General features: G+C 32.9%; 1 protein-coding gene and 1 long non-coding RNA gene across 2 annotated transcripts; both read right to left on the bottom strand.

Moving 5' to 3' along the window:
• Nucleotides 1–1,111: 1,111 nt before the first annotated feature.
• LOC133172036 (uncharacterized) lies at nucleotides 1,112–13,521 on the bottom strand. The gene is made up of 12 exons (XM_061306840.1): nucleotides 13,417–13,521; nucleotides 12,555–12,686; nucleotides 11,794–11,935; nucleotides 11,158–11,271; nucleotides 9,881–9,903; nucleotides 7,888–8,362; nucleotides 5,659–5,794; nucleotides 4,539–4,826; nucleotides 3,548–4,221; nucleotides 2,232–2,315; nucleotides 1,630–1,752; nucleotides 1,112–1,347 (listed from the first exon to the last, which is right to left on the bottom strand). Exons 1-12 carry the CDS (start codon nucleotides 13,519–13,521, stop codon nucleotides 1,157–1,159), a joined length of 2,487 nt encoding a protein of 828 aa, XP_061162824.1. The 3' UTR covers nucleotides 1,112–1,156.
• A 31-nt stretch (nucleotides 13,522–13,552) lies between these two features.
• Nucleotides 13,553–16,035, bottom strand: LOC133206392 (uncharacterized). Its single transcript, XR_009723760.1, has 3 exons — nucleotides 15,952–16,035; nucleotides 15,650–15,721; nucleotides 13,553–13,691 (listed from the first exon to the last, which is right to left on the bottom strand). It is a non-coding gene; the product is annotated as an uncharacterized LOC133206392 (long non-coding RNA).
• Between the last annotated feature and the right edge of the window lie 277 nt (nucleotides 16,036–16,312).

Raw genomic sequence — 16,312 nt, forward strand, 5'->3', positions numbered from 1 at the left:
TAATGCAACAAATTTAATGATATTAGGTCTATTAGAATAATAATTGCCCAGGTAATCTTTTCTTATCTTATAGTTAAAGCTTTACATCTAGAATATAATGAAATTTATCAACAACTTGACCATTAATACAAAATTCTACATTACTAATAATTGGAAAATATAAGGCTACTACGTATAGTTTCTAATTGGTCCTCTTTGCATTCAAAATTATAGCTCTAAACTTGTACATGTAAATGGCAACCAAAATACACATCTTGAAAAGCAGCATGCAATAAAGAAATATTCCTTAAGTGCACATACAGAGTTTATCTTTATGGTGATATAACATTAACTGGTCATGTCTAACCTTATAATAGAACACTAACATACAGTATTCAATTTCTCCCATTAATTCCATACTCACTGCCCAGGGCAACTTAGTGTGCATATTCACAAGCATAGTTTTAAACACAATTTGCATAGTTTGAAACAAAATAAGGTAAAAACATTTAAATGACTGAACAAGTGACAAAATTGAGTATGTGTACAATATGTAATACATATATAAAATAATTAAGCTTGTACATAATACTTCTGGTAGATACCTTAATGAAGAGAACATTTTTTTTTTCTCTTCACCGATGAAATCAGATTTCTGTTTAATGTTTTGACAATGATTTTAATGTTTCTTTACTGTTTGTGTTCATTAGCTCATTAAAATTAATTATGTTGCAATTTGTACAATAACAATCAAGAACACAATATACATAAAATGCATGGAATTTTGTTGCAGCAATTACAGTAAAAATACCTTGCAGTTATATTAATTAATAGTAATAATATTTCTAATGTACACAGTACACAATTCTTTTGCTAAACCTTTCTCATTTCAATTAGTCAACAATTCAGCCAGGGAATATCATAAGCCTGACAATATTCAAGAACAATAATTCAATACTTAATTTTAACTCTATATACAGTCTAAACTCATTGTCTGGAACTAGAAGGAACCAAGAAAGAAAATTCAATATATCTGAGGGTTCAAGATATTGAGGGTAAAAAGTGCATGTCACTTCCAAATTACTTCAACATTGCAATGGTATTTTCAAGAATAGTGTTCAACTGATACCAGAGTTCAGCTGCATCTCTTTGCACTGGAATGTGAAATTGAACTGTTTTAAACGGATGCCAGTTTTAACAAATTCTTGTTCCAAAGAAACAATGTGCAGTGCATCATGAAATTATTCGCTGTCATATATGAGAGTTGATCCTTTATCCTTTTTAGTCCCGCATTTGCCTGCTCATTACACTGGCTGTTTATGGCACAGAACTGTGGGTATAAGGATAGATCATAGGCAAGGCTACAAGCTGAAATGCAAGGATGTCAATGTTAAACTTACAATATATCTGAAATACATCTTTTCCAAAAGGAAATTCATGGCCACTCCGCAACATACAAATTCAAATAAAGTTTTAATAATTCTTTAGTATAATTCTTTATGAATCATGTTACAAAAATTCCATTAAAAATTCTCAGTAAGTTTAGACTTCATCATGGGCCAGAAATAGTCTAATAATATAAAAACAAAATTAAAACCATTCATACTAACACAGCTCTCCTGATACAGCCAACAGATTTTCAGTACATACCAGTATGATTATCCCAGTGCAGTCTATCAACATAAAATTCTGATGTCTGGAAAAACAAAGGGTCCCTGCTCAGACAGTACTGCTGTAGTTTACAAGCATTATCATATATGATGTGCTTGGGTGCTGAAAAAAATAAAGAGAATGTACAAATTAAATTCTTACTAATTAAGGAATGAATTTAATAGCTACCCAAGTTATACGGTATAACCTGGGTTGGGGCAGTTTACGCTTTATAAACCGCGAAGCGGTTTATAAAAAAGCGTAAACTGTTCCAACCCAGGTTATACCATATAACTTGGGTACCTATTAAATTATTCATTCCTTATAATTTAATTTTCTATCATTAAATGTAGGAAAAAAAGACAATTTCACCTCAAATATGACATTAAATTGTACAAAATTTAAACGTAACGTCAAGCGGATTGATACGTTTTTGACGCAAGTCATTGTGACGTAGGCAACCCAGGTTATACAGTATAAACTAATTTTTCAGCCAATCAAAAAGTGTGTTAAAACCAGAATGAAATCATTCATATATATTGTGCACATGATACAATACCAGATGTAAACATCAATACAATGTATCACAATTTTTCCATTACCTTTTCTAAATCTTGTTCGTAAAATCGTGAATGGCACATTAGGGGACTCATTGGATTCCATGACTTGGAAACCATAGCAAACACCTGAAAAATGCGGGGAAAAAATCACACATAATGTAATACATGTACATGTACTAATATTAAATAGCATTTTAGAAATTAGGAAGTAAGCAATTCATATTTCATTTGTAATAAAAAAAATCAGTTTGAAAATTAATAGCTACAAAAGTCAAAAAGTAAGTCTCTGTGGCCTAATTTTGGGTCAAAATAAAATGAGGTCCTAAAGATATGCAAGATTTGATGATTCAAGTATGAAATTGAAGTTGCACAATCACATCATTTTAAGTCAATTTTAAAGTGACCTTGAAACCATGCCCTTTGCCTTTTCAAAATCATTCTACTAAATATCCTCATCTTTATGTGTAAGTTTTGTGATAATCTGCCCAGTGGTCCTTGAGAAGATTTTTTAGCAACCATTACATTCTTTTTTATATTCCCCCAACTATCTCCTAATTTATGTGTCTTATCCCTATAACTAATATAAATGAAAAGTTTTGCCTTCTTTTTCTATTTATTTATGTGATAAATTAAATAAAAATTAGCCAAAGGATTATTGGGATTTGACCCACTTTCCAAAAAAATTTACACATATCATACAGCAGGTCATAGCATTAACTACGTGAACCTTCAGCTCTTCTAAATCATTAAAAATTTGGTTGATTGAAACAAAAGTTACAAATAAATTCCAGAATAACATAACACACTTTTACATGTGATACTTTATATTGTTCCCACCTGTGTTAACATTTGCCTTTCTGACAATTGTCTCGATCTGTGCATCTCATAAACTTCTAGCTCATAACTCTACACATGAGTTTATCAAATGTTGTAGGAAGATACTAAACTGCCTTTTTGCCGGAAGTAAAAATTCTTCACCAAATACTATGATGTACAAAGTTTTCAAGAAATGGACAAATTTTAACATATCATAGACATTGCCACAGTGCCAAAAAATGATACTCATGAATGCATGTAATCTATATATCCCTATCATTTTAAATCAAATAACCTTGTTCTATAAAGTTCACTGCTTTCAATAGGAACAAAGGAACTAAACTCAAAGTCTAACACACTACCATCTCATTTGTAGGATACAAACAGGTTCCTTGTCAGTAAAAATTAAGGTGAACATAAATGTCTGGAGAGTTTATAAGTAAGAAAAATTGAAGCAAGAAGGACAATGCTCTCAATGTATGTATGTTCTCAAAGAATGTACATATGTACATTCTACATATCTGCCATAAATATTTATTTACCATGTGGGCAAAATATGGTGAAAATTCCTGGTAGCAAGCTTGGGTGACCTAAAGATTTCTTCACACAACCATCACCTACATTCTTCTTCTTCATAGTTTGACCACTTTTTCTGTCCATTTCAAAGAGACCCCTGTTTCTGTATTTCACTAAAGAGGGAAAAAAACTCATTTCTTCAACATCTACAGACTCTTCAATGGAATCGTCCTCCACGGCATCCACAAATGGGTCTATGGCAATCTCCCATAGTTCTTCCAGTAAAAGCTTAAGGTCAGTCATGTCAGCACCACACTCAAATATTTCAAATAATATTGGAACTTTTCTGTGGAGTAAATCCAACTTTACAGGATCTTGTCTGAGATTTTCTCCACGGGAAATGCTGGATATCACCTGCTTGACTTCTAGTGTCGGTTTAATAAGAGAGCACACAGGTGATGGGGAAGCCAAGCACAGGAGAAGTTTCTGTAAATGCTTCAGAAGAGATTTATTTTCTTCTATCTTCAGAAGAACAGAATACAGCGCAGGAGATATTTCTTCAATGCTGGTTAGAAGATATTTCCTCTCTTTCTCATTTAATGGTTGGTGTTTCACCCCTCTAATAACCGTTCCATCTGCTGAGTATCGCTTTAGAAGCTTTCGAACGTCCCCATCAGGGATGAATGTTCTACTAAAATGCCTGTGAAAATAATACATTACTTAATGACACATTATAATTTAAGTCATTTCATAGTCTAATTATATTAACTGACAAAGGACTTTGTTTATTTTTAATGATACATGATGTGGAAATACATCAATAATCTCAAACTAGAACTGTCCAAAAGGGACAAAAATCTCGTCTACAGACAGACGGACAGACAGACAGACAGACGGACATGCTGATTCCGATATACCCCCCTAAACTTCGTTTGTGGGGGGTATCATAATGAAAAAATGGTAAAAATTTCCATTATAAGAGAGTGTTAAAGATATGAAATAGATAGCGATACTTGCTTCGAACAAGACAGGTGCAGAACATTATTACTGCTTTCTTTTTCCTTCCAGTCCCACATACGCCTCTGGAAAGAGAGGGATGTGCCATCACAAACAATGGTGTCAGGTGGAACTTCATCACCTCCGCAATGTGGGCAGGAAAATCCCAGACTAAAATCAATGTCCAACAATGACAGAAAGCAGTGCCATGCATTGCGGAGTCTTTGATATGAGAAGTCTTCAATCTGAGTGTTGCCATAGTCAAGATGGACATCACACCAAGTTTGGTAAAAGGTGTACAATGGTCTCCTATTAAAAAAAAAAGAATCAACATAACAACGTAATTAGTAGAAGACTAGATACAACTACTTAGTAGTACACTCTGTACAATAATATCAAAAACAACATGTAATCATGAAGAGGGTGACATAGAACTATCACTCATATGTGAGTGAGAATTATATATATTTTAAAAATATATACAAACAGACCTAACAAAAGGGAGACTGATTGATATGATAATTTTTTTATACCATTCTTTTTCTTACAACTCCTTCTGTATAAATTTGAAATTCTTAGCAAGAATGAAAACTTCACGACTCATTGTATCACTCCATATATATATATATATATATATATATATATATATATATATATATATATATATATATATATATATATATATATATATATATATATTGTTCATGGCAATGGAATACAGAATTGCCAATCTGTTAACCATAAGAGGTTCCGACCGATTAATAGGTTAATCATATAAAATATTCTCTCATCATTGAAAGCTCCTTAAATAAACATTAACAGGACTATAAGTAAATTATACATTATTTCAATTTTAATAAAGAATAAACAAATAAAAAAAATTAAATAGATAAATAAATGAATGAATAAATAAATAAATAAATCCTTGAGACATGCCTAGACTATAAGATGCATGTAATACTGTATATTCCAAATAATTACGGTATGTCAAACATACGGTATATTCCAGACCTGATGAATCATCCCTATCAAGATGGACAGACAGACAGAGGGTCATGGTGATTCCAGTGTTTTCTGTGAACTTTGTCATAGATTTGGGAAAAAATGAAAAAGGGCATTCATTTGTATAAGCAAAACTTACTTTCCGTGTAGAAAACTGTGCATGTAAGAGCGCAGTACATCATATCCAACAAGATATGTCCCCAAGTTTAGCAAACCCTTACACTGCCCCTCAAATAAGGCTACAGAGTCACAAACTGTGCATGGTCTATAATACGCTGAAAAATAATTACAATAATAAATACTGTTTCCAATATTCTAACAGCAAATCAAAATGAAAAGCCAATCTGCATTCAGTTTCAAAAAATGAAATTCTAACAAGAGGTCAATGGAACACATCACCTGAGCACTTTTGGGAGGACTTCAGTATTGAAAAATTTAAATTTATAAGTGGTCCCAACCTACTCCTAAAGGGAGGTGGAGGGCAGGGGAGTGTATGATGTTTGAACAAACAAATCCACACTAACTGATGATGCCTCCATATTTCTTTAAATAGTCATGGTTTTAGAAGAATTTTAAAGATTTTTTTCTTTTTGTATTATCTTCTATTGTGGCCCTGCCTACCCCGTCATAATTTGAACATTATCTTGAATCTATATGGATCCACAATTACAGATCTAATGACCAATAAGGAAAACAGCTTGTAATACGACCTCCATGAGGACTTGAACTACGACACCTCACACCAGCATATTTCATGAAGCACATCAGCACTTTATGATAAATATGCAGGGATGAAGCATTGTACTTCATCTATTATGAATTCTCAAAAATTAAATATTTTTTATTTTATATTTACATAATATGTCTGATGACTTGTCACAAGCTTATGTCCTTCAATGATCATTTTTGAGACAAAACAGTTTGCACTATAGTTTTGACATCAAGTACGCTATTATGGCGTCACTTGCTCATCCTTTGTGCATCAGAAATGAATTGTTTTCTAAAATATAAAAATATAAGGAAACATAAATATGTTAGTTTGGCACCCATGGATCTTTTAAATGCCCCCCCCCCCCACCCGAACTTTTTTTAACATATTCCACAATCAATAGGCCCAAGGGCTTTGAATCACTCTTCTGATAAACTGTACAACCTATTTATTCTATTTGAAGCCTCTAAGTATCCTGTATACATGTTTGTAAATAAAGCTTTGAAATTTTAAAGGTAGGTCATCATGACCAACATTTTAGATGAAACACTCTGAGTACCCAAGATGATTCTAAGCCAATTAGTACCCAAAAGTAGGTCATGGTGACCTACTTATTACTTGTCATTCTCTGAGGACCCGAGATGCATCAACTAAGTTTGATGATTCTAAGCCAAATAATATCTAAAATATTTAAAAAATTATAACCATAAAATGTCAAAAGTAGGTCACAGTGACCTATTTTTCAAATGACATACTTTGAGAACCAAAGATGCATCAACTGACAAATTTTGATGATTCTAGGCCAAATAGTACCCTAAATATTTAAATATAGCCATAAAATTTCAAAAGTAGGTCACGGTGACCTACTTTTCACTTGACGTTTTTTGAGGACCCAAGATACTTCAACTTACAAAGTTTTATGATCATAGGCCTTAAAATGTCCAAATTAGGCCTCTAACACACTTTCAAATTGAATGACTCTAAAGTTAAAAAGTAGGTAACTGTGACCTACTTTTTAATATCTTTTATGGTCCCAAGATGCACCATCGTACAAGATTAAGTTATTCTAAACCTCTCACTATTGGAATTAATGACCTTAATTGTTTTGAAAATAAATTCAAAAAGTAGGTCATGGTGACCTTCTTTTGAGTCAACATGATATGAGGTCCTTAGATGCATCAACTGACAAGATTTGATGATCCTAGTCCTTATAGTAAGCAAAATATCAACATTTTAAGAAAATGTAATTTTTGGTCCACTTTGAAGTGACCTTGAGACCACGCCCTTTGCCCCAGGGTAAATCCCCACGCAAATTCTAATCTACAACATATCCTCATCCTTTTGTGTAAATTTGGTGATAATCTGCCCACTGGTTATTGAGAAAAAGATTTTTTAGCAACCAGTATTTCTGTTTCTATTTTCTTAATTATCTACCCTTGTTTAAGGGTCACAACCCTAGTTTTAGTATAAATGGAAGCCCTTGGGCCAAGAATACCATGTAACAATAATTGGACAAGGGGTTCTTGAGTTATGGCCCATATTCTAAAAAGTTTACGCACACCGCACAAATGGCCATAGCATTAGCTCTTTGAGCCTTTGGCTCAGAAGAGCTAAAAGGTCAATAGTAAAAGAACATTATAAATAGGTTAAAATACATACACTTTACATACTGTACAGTTGTATTAGTGACAACCAAGGCACAGTCGTATGCAATCCAGTTGTTTTCAATGGGATCCCCAACCACTAAATCCCCAAGACAGTGGCTACAAACCATTTCCTCCGGCAACAGAGGTCCAATATCATTGGACTTTAAATTTCCAAGTATGTTTGACAGTTCAGCTGATCTGAAGAATGGAATTTTTCTCTTGGATATTAGCTTCTGTTTATATATATTCTTGGGATTATCATTTTCAGAGGAGACTGTGCTAAATCTTTCAAGAAGGTCAAAGTATAAGCTGTCTTCCTTATTGGCCATAAGATCTCTGACGGTGGTTACATGCAAGCATCTTTTGTTGGTACAAGATAAACATGAAAGAGTCTTTTTCTCAAATGCTACAAGGGCAAACTTGTTACAGTTCACTCCACAACAACAAATGAGCTGTGCCTCCGGAACCTCGTACAGGATATTTCCTCTCTAAAAATCAATTTTATGCAATTTGTATTACTTAAAGCAAAATGTCAACTCATTTATAGAGACAATTTTTAACAGAAGACCAATAGGCCAATAGGCCTTTACTATTTCTTTAGTAACAATATGCTCATATATATGAGAGCAAATCAGGGTTCAGCAATTTTCCATCCCAAGAATTATTTTCTTCCAATCAATTAAATTGCTTTACAGCTTTCTTAACCCATGACTGAACAGGTTTATCTATTCTATAATATCTATTCTATAATATATTTGTACTACAAATGTAAATATTAGAACATTTTATTTAAATATGTGTATGTTAACCTTAGGACATTTATTATGGCCCCTTCCTGGACTCCAGAGGTTAGGATTTCAATAAACTTTATTCTACCATATACTTGCCAGAATTTAATTATACAGCTGTGCTAGCAAGCTAGTTCTGGAGAAGAAAATTTTAAACAAGAGGCTAAAGGGGCTTATCAATCACATGAGAATGATACAACACTGTCAAGGATCCAAAGAAGTATAAAATTAAAAAAAAAAAAAAAACAAAGGCCCATAAGAGGCACATTTGCTTATCATAACTATCCACTTAGTTGAAAAATTTCAAATAATTAATGTTTTCTTTAACATATAATCAATAGAGCCCCCCTCCCCCTCATAACACTCCCTGAACCAGGGTCCATGAAATTCACAAATTTTGGAAGAGGTATCCTTGTTCATCAAAACCATGCACTCAGTTCATCAGCTTAATACCCAGGTGCAGAGAAGAAGATTTTCAAAGAACTAATGCACCTTCACTATATAATTATTTAATAGAGAAACCACCCGAACACCAGTTTGTTTGCTGAATACCCAGGACCAGAGGAGAATATTTTTTAAAGAGAATGCATTTTCAATATATATTCAACAGAGCCCTGCCCTTGGAGTGAAACCCCTGATCCTGGGGCCATGAATTTCATCATTTTGGTAGAGGGCTCAATGCTTATTACAATTCATGTCAACAGTTTCAATGCTTGATATGCAGGAATGGAGATGAAGATTTTTAAAGATTCCATTTATTTTTATGGTTTTAGCCCTCACCCCTAGCCCCCACCCCTAAGGCCCCGGGGACAGGGGCCATGAATTTAATATTTTTTTTCTCCTCCACCCAAAGATACTAAATGCCAGAATTAGTTAAAATTCACTCCATGGTTCTAGAGAAGAACAGTGACTCAGGTGACCTAAAAATAATACCACAGTATTTTCACTATTGTAATTATCTCCCCTCAAAAAGCAATACTTGACCTTTTATTTGAAGAAGCTGAATCCCCTTTACCTAATGATACTTTGTACCATTTTTAGTTACAAATGACCATGGGCTCATTTTGGAAGTTAAAATATGAAAAATTTACACAAATACAGACAGATGAATGCCATTCCATTCATTCAGATGATATAAAAACACTACATATTTACTTTTTCATTTTACAGAGCTGTTTAGAAATTCCTAAATAAACTTTAAATTTAATTAAAACTTACTAAGGAGTATCCATGCTCATCACCTGAAAGTAGAATGAAAAAAAGTAATTAAAACCCATATTTGGCATCATTCAATCACCATGGAAAAGGTACAGAATGGATTTTTGCTTGCCTCCAAAAAAATTACATGTTTGAAAATTTACATAACAAACACACACATCAATTATTACAATTAGGGATGTCAAAGTGATTTTTTAGCAAAATATTTTCATTGCTTGACTGCATTGTTCACAGCATAGTTAAATACATGTCAAAACATTTTCAGTAAATGAATGATCTACACTTATTCATAACAACTTTTCTCTGTTTGTTTGTTTCTGCCATAAGAAATCAGACAAGGGCAACTTCATTCACAAATCTACAGTAACAAATTTCATCAATGACTACATTGTGTTTTTGAAAGAATTCTGAAATCAAGGGCAATTTCATTCATGATTTGAACAAATCCATCTCCCTTTATAATACTAAGCAACAGATTTTTTTACACAATATTCTTCATTACATTTGTAATAGCTTTGAATAACAAAGCACACAATATTTTGGAGGATTGATTGAGACACTTATACAGTTGTTTAGCCTGCTTTAATGTACTGGGATGTTTCTTTTCCAAATATTAAAGCATATCAAACATCATTTCACAGTACTAGTATGTTAATGGGGTCTCACACAATGAGCACTGAAAATGTCTTTTCAACAATACTATCAAACTGTTGATTTTTTATTCTGTTGACATTAAGACTATAGTTTGAAACATGACAAAAACTATAGGGGTGACTGATACTCTGTCTATCTAAATTTATAATGTATAATATTATTACATTTTCTTATTTGCTAATCTTCTTATTGAAATGTAATCCTTTAAAGAAATATTTGATTAGTAGAGTATTGGTTGACATACTTAATAAAACAAATCTCTTTTTTGCATAATAAACAATCAAGATTTTAAAAATCTTTCAAGGTCAGTTTAAGTATCTAGTACATGTACATGTATATGCAACTGAGACAAAATCCGGTTAATCAGTAGTACATGTATCTTTCTTCACTTTTATAAATTTTTTAATATTAATTGACAGATTAGTGCTGATATAAATTTTATCTTTATGAGTTATACATTAACTATTCATTATCTGCTACACGTACATGTACACTCATGAAATTTGTAAACAAATATAATTTTCAATAAACAGAAATCCTCTGAGTTCAATACTTCAAGATTTGATTACATGCATGTGACAAAACACCATCTCTTTTTTGCATGTTGCTAGCAGAGTACTTACATGTACCAGTATCTCCTTCTGAAGGAGGTGCAATATCATGAACAAAGTCATATTTCTCCAAAATCTTCTTTGCAACCTCTATATGGATGCATTCACTGTCCAGACTAGAAAATTCTGCAAGTAAATTTTTCACAGATTTAGCTACCAGTATTTCGACAACAAATAATCCTTACAAATGATTTGGAATGGCCAGAGGATTCATCAATTATGAACTGTGAATAATTTTGACTATCCTTGTCCAAACTTATTAAAAGATCTAAGTGGTCATACTTTCAAGGAGGGATTGCATGTGGTTTAAAACTTCATTCTAAGACAATTTATCTCTTACTTCATTAACTTGTTGTCTCTTTCAATCAACTAGAAATTTCATAAACTTTCAAAAATTAAACACTTACTATCATTTCTCCAAACATTAACTTATGCATAAACCCAAAAGCCCTGATTTAAACATACAAGTGTATATAATTGTATTGCTTGTTTTTGAAAAAAAAACCCAGAAGTTTACAAAAAGAAATATATGTTAACTAACTTTAACATGATTATGGTCAAGCAAAATATTTAAAATTTCAAAACAACACTTTTTAAAGCAAGTTCAAGAACAATACTTATTATACACAGAAAGAAAGAAATCCATACCAGTATATGCCCTTTTCAGATGGTGGTCAAGGGTTGAAATTGCTCTTGCTCTGTTTTCATTACACTGGCACCAATATATCCACCTACAGTCTCCATCTTTAAATGTGAAACTCCTCCTTTCCAAAAGCACATACTTGTCATTCTTCAATATTAAGAAATGACAATTGCTTATATTTTTTAAATTTTGTTTATATTTTTGTCTGTATAAAAAAATCATATAAAGTAGGTTTAAGTACATTGCATTGTATTATTGACATGTTTCATTGATCGAAAAGCACGACTGCATAAGAAATCTAGTCAGTGCTTGAAAAACCAGTTCTAATTTGCAATTACTGATTTACCAGTAAAGAAGTAGTTTTCATAAGAAATAAAGGAGGAAATCTTCAGTGGATTTTAATATATTAGAAACAAAACCCTCAACATGTACATCTAATAGAGAAATATTTTTGAGATACAATGATTTTAAACAATTAAATTTAAATATTTTTTTTAACACTCACCAATCTATGCAGTAAAGATGTTTAAAAGTGATTCAGACTTGTAAATTCCAGTATTTTGATAAGAAATTTCACATGCTATTCATTACTTACTGGAAACACTTCAAAACTATCACTAATAGGAGGGTTTGAAACTTAAATTTATCAGCTTTAAATTATGTTCAAGTCAATTAAACTGTAAGCCTTAAAAATGCTATTAATTTCATTTAAGAATACAACTTTCACTGTTATCCTTTTAAATGAAAAAATATGACAGTAACGTACATGTGTTTTCTTTCTGGAAACATTGTAGTCTTTAATGACCAGAATCCTTTCATTTCCAGGAAAAAGTGTTATCCCTTTTGTGTGGGTCAGGTCCTGGAAATAGAGCTCAACTTCACTGAAAAATGTGTCTACCTGAAATAGAACATCAAATACATTACAACTTCATTAAAAATGTATTTACAATTAGATTTCATTTTTTATGTAATACAATTACATATATACATTTCATTACTTTCTCCCAACTATGGGAAGTTAATCACTCAGCATCGAGATCAGGTGCTTATTGTGTGAGTGGGAGCACATGGTCTTTCTTAGGTAAGCGTTTCTTACCAAGATTAAGATTCGAACTCTAGACTCTCTAGTAATTTACTCTATTCCTAATCTGCTTCTGGTCAATTACTGAGATTTCCAGTTATTTTTTAAAAGGAGAGAAGAATGCTCAATTTTTCCTCAGATTAAATTTAAATTTTTATGGAATGCAAAGCTGTTCATGAAGTAATCTCACATATTTCGTTTATCTACATGTAATTATGTGCATTACATCAAAACATGGAGTCTGACCAAACCTGCGCTTCATATTTCTCAATCAAATTATTGAGACAAAATACTCATTTTTCTTTCAAACTCATTCAAATGTTAAATTTACATACATTTTTGGGTGTACTTAGGATGTCATGGTGGATAAAATTTGTAATGCTTTGAAATATCCTCCTGTCTTTGAACAGAATTTAAGATTTCCCCATCAAAGATTGATTTTGCATTGTGTGGGATGGAGGGCATTAAATTGGCCATTATTGAAAATAGTTCTTTATCTTTAATGAACAGTAACAATAAAAATATACACTGATAAAAATTGCATTACCACTTCTGCCTGTGTGCATGTACTTGTACTTGGAAGAACTTCAGCAGGGGCACATAGAGACTCTCCAGTGTAAGTACAGGGTTTCCTAGTGGATGTTCCTGGCATACTACAGCTACTGGAATAAACAATGTCCTTCTCTCTGGCTCTTGTTGAAAAATTATATATAGGGTCATTTTTTTTCCTAAGATTAAGTTTGTGATGTTTTATAGTTTGGCTCTTGTATTTAATAGGCTTGCCTAGGATCTTCTTTCTGTCCTCATCATCCATGGCATCACCTGCATGTCAAAACAAGAAAAATAATTATTAAAAGTTTCCAACTATAGACACATATTAGAATACTATAACAATAATATTTTGAACACCATTAGCTTTTAAATTATCATATCATGCAAGTCAATTATATGTCAATGGTCTCATGCTACAGTGTAGTAAACATGAGACCATGTGTGTTTGTGAGTGTTATATGTCAATGGTCTCATGCTACAGTGTAGTAAACATGAGACCATGTGTGTTTGTGAGTGTTATATGTCAATGGTCTCATGCTACAGTGTAGTAAACATGAGACCATGTGTGTATGTGATCGTTAAATGTCAATGGTCTCATGCTACAGTGTAGTAAACATGAGACCATGTGTGTTTGTGAGTGTTATATGTCAATGGTCTCATGCTACAGTGTAGTAAACATGAGACCATGTGTGTTCATGACCATTATATGTCAATGGTCTCATGCTACAGTGTAGTAAACATGAGACTGTGTGTGTTTGTGATCGTTATATGTCAATGGTCTCATGCTACAGTGTAGTAAAGATGAGACCATGTGTGTTTGTTACTGCTATATGCCAATGGTCTCATGCTACAGTGTAGTAAACATGAGACCATGTGTGTTCGTGAGTGTTATATGTCAATGGTCTCATGCTACAGTGTAGTAAACATGAGACCATGTGTGTTTGTGAGTGTTATATGTCAATGGTCTCATCCTACAGTGTAGTAAACATAAGACCGTGTGTGTTTGTGACGTTATATGTCAATGGTCTCATGCTACAGTGTAGTAAACATGAGACCATGTGTGTTTGTGACTGTTATATATCAATGGTCTCATCCTACAGTGTAGTAAACATGAGACCATGTGTGTTTGTGACCGTTATATGTCAATGGTCTCATGCTACAGTGTAGTAAACATGAGACCATGTGTGTTTGTGAGTGTTATATGTCAATGGTCTCATGCTACAGTGTAGTAAACATGAGACCATGTGTGTTTGTGACCGATATATGTCAATGGTCTCATGCTACAGTGTAGTAAACGTGAGACCATGTGTGTTTGTGAGTGTTATATGTCAATGGTCTCATGCTACAGTGTAGTAAACATGAGACCGTGTGTGTTTGTGAGTGTTATATGTCAATGGTCTCATGCTACAGTGTAGTAAACATGAGACCATGTGTGTTTGTGACCGTTATATGTCAATGGTCTCATGCTACAGTGTAGTAAACATGAGACCGTGTGTGTTTGTGCCATTATATGTCAATGGTCTCATGCTACAGTGTAGTAAACATGAGACCATGTGTGTTTGTGACCGTTATATGTCAATGGTCTCATGCTACAGTGTAGTAAACGTGAGACCATGTGTGTTTGTGAGTGTTATATGTCAATGGTCTCATGCTACAGTGTAGTAAACATGAGACCATGTGTGTTTGTGAGTGTTATATGCCAATGGTCTCATGCTACAGTGTAGTAAACATGAGACCATGTGTGTTCGTGACTGTTATATGTCAATGTTCTCATGCTACAGTGGTTTTGGTATGTGAGTCTATCTTGATGAGTTAAAGATCATGTTTGCATTTCATTCTTCTTCAATGATTTCTGAAGGAATCGTGGCCCACACCGATTGCATGGGGACTTGTCCATGCAAAACTGTCAGAATACTTCTTAACTAAATAGTCATGCCTAGCAAGGAACCTATGCATATTAATGACTCGGAATAAATGTTTTTAACTCTTTGTCTTTCACATTTGTCATGAACTATGTTAAAGGTGTGAAGTTTGATAATATTTCCCAAGTTGTTAGTGATTTGCATTGCACTGTTGTCAAGATGTGAATCAATGAAATGTTTCTAGTTATATGATTTACCCTGGCAAGTGCAATGTCTGTTATAAAACCAAACATACTGGATATTACAATTCCTTCTCATATGTAATTTTAAAACACCTGAAAGTTGAATTGGTAAACTCTGACATACCTTGCTAACAATATTCACAATGTCTTCAGCTCTTTGAATGACCACGCTATACTGTTGACTGTAGGTAATGTACTGAAAAGATGAAAAAAGAATGAATTAAATGTTCTGTACAAACAACATGTAAAATAGAATAACTTTGTATTAAAGGAACCATAAAGAGGCACATGTATTTTACACTGATGTTAAATCCTCACTTATTTCTTTGAAAATGAAATCTTGAAATAAGCATATTAAAAGTGAATACCAACAGAAAAAGCAGAATTGATATAAAGAATTTAATGAAGACTAAAACACAGGAATACCAGTCTTTGGTCCGTAACGATGTACATCTCTACAAACCAGGTATTGTTATTACTGTCATATGGACCACAAATTTCTCGTCGGACCTAAAACGACAGATTTCAATTATCAAAATGCAAAAGACACAAACAAAAGTGGTACAAAAACACTCTATTATAAAATTATCACAAAATTAGACAATGGAGAAGACCATTGTTATATATTCAATATTATACACTTATCCACTGGCTGTGAGTGGGATAGCTCTTTTATCAAACCCGCAACAGAAACTATTCCCCGAGGGCTTGCTATAAAAGACATCTTTGGTATGTAAATACATGTAATTATGTTCCCCAAACGAAGTTTGGGAACATATTGTTTTTA

Source organism: Saccostrea echinata, unplaced genomic scaffold, assembly GCF_033153115.1.
Source record: "Saccostrea echinata isolate AGI-Se365-2 ecotype Australia unplaced genomic scaffold, CSIRO_AGI_Sech_v1 ptg000054l, whole genome shotgun sequence".
In the NCBI taxonomy this organism is placed as follows: Eukaryota; Metazoa; Mollusca; class Bivalvia; order Ostreida; family Ostreidae; genus Saccostrea; species Saccostrea echinata.

What these genes read in the sequence shown, in the direction of transcription:
- LOC133172036 (XM_061306840.1), bottom strand. Translation starts at nt 13,521, where the DNA reads ATGCCAGGAACATCCACTAGGAAACCCTGTACTTACACTGGAGAGTCT. An exon ending in TTTCCAGAAAGAAAACACAT is followed by an intron (nt 11,936 to 12,554) that starts GTACGTTACTGT and finishes TTAATATTGAAG; the next exon opens with AATGACAAGTATGTGCTTTT. An exon ending in CTGCACCTGTCTTGTTCGAA is followed by an intron (nt 4,222 to 4,538) that starts GCAAGTATCGCT and finishes TTATTTTCACAG; the next exon opens with GCATTTTAGTAGAACATTCA.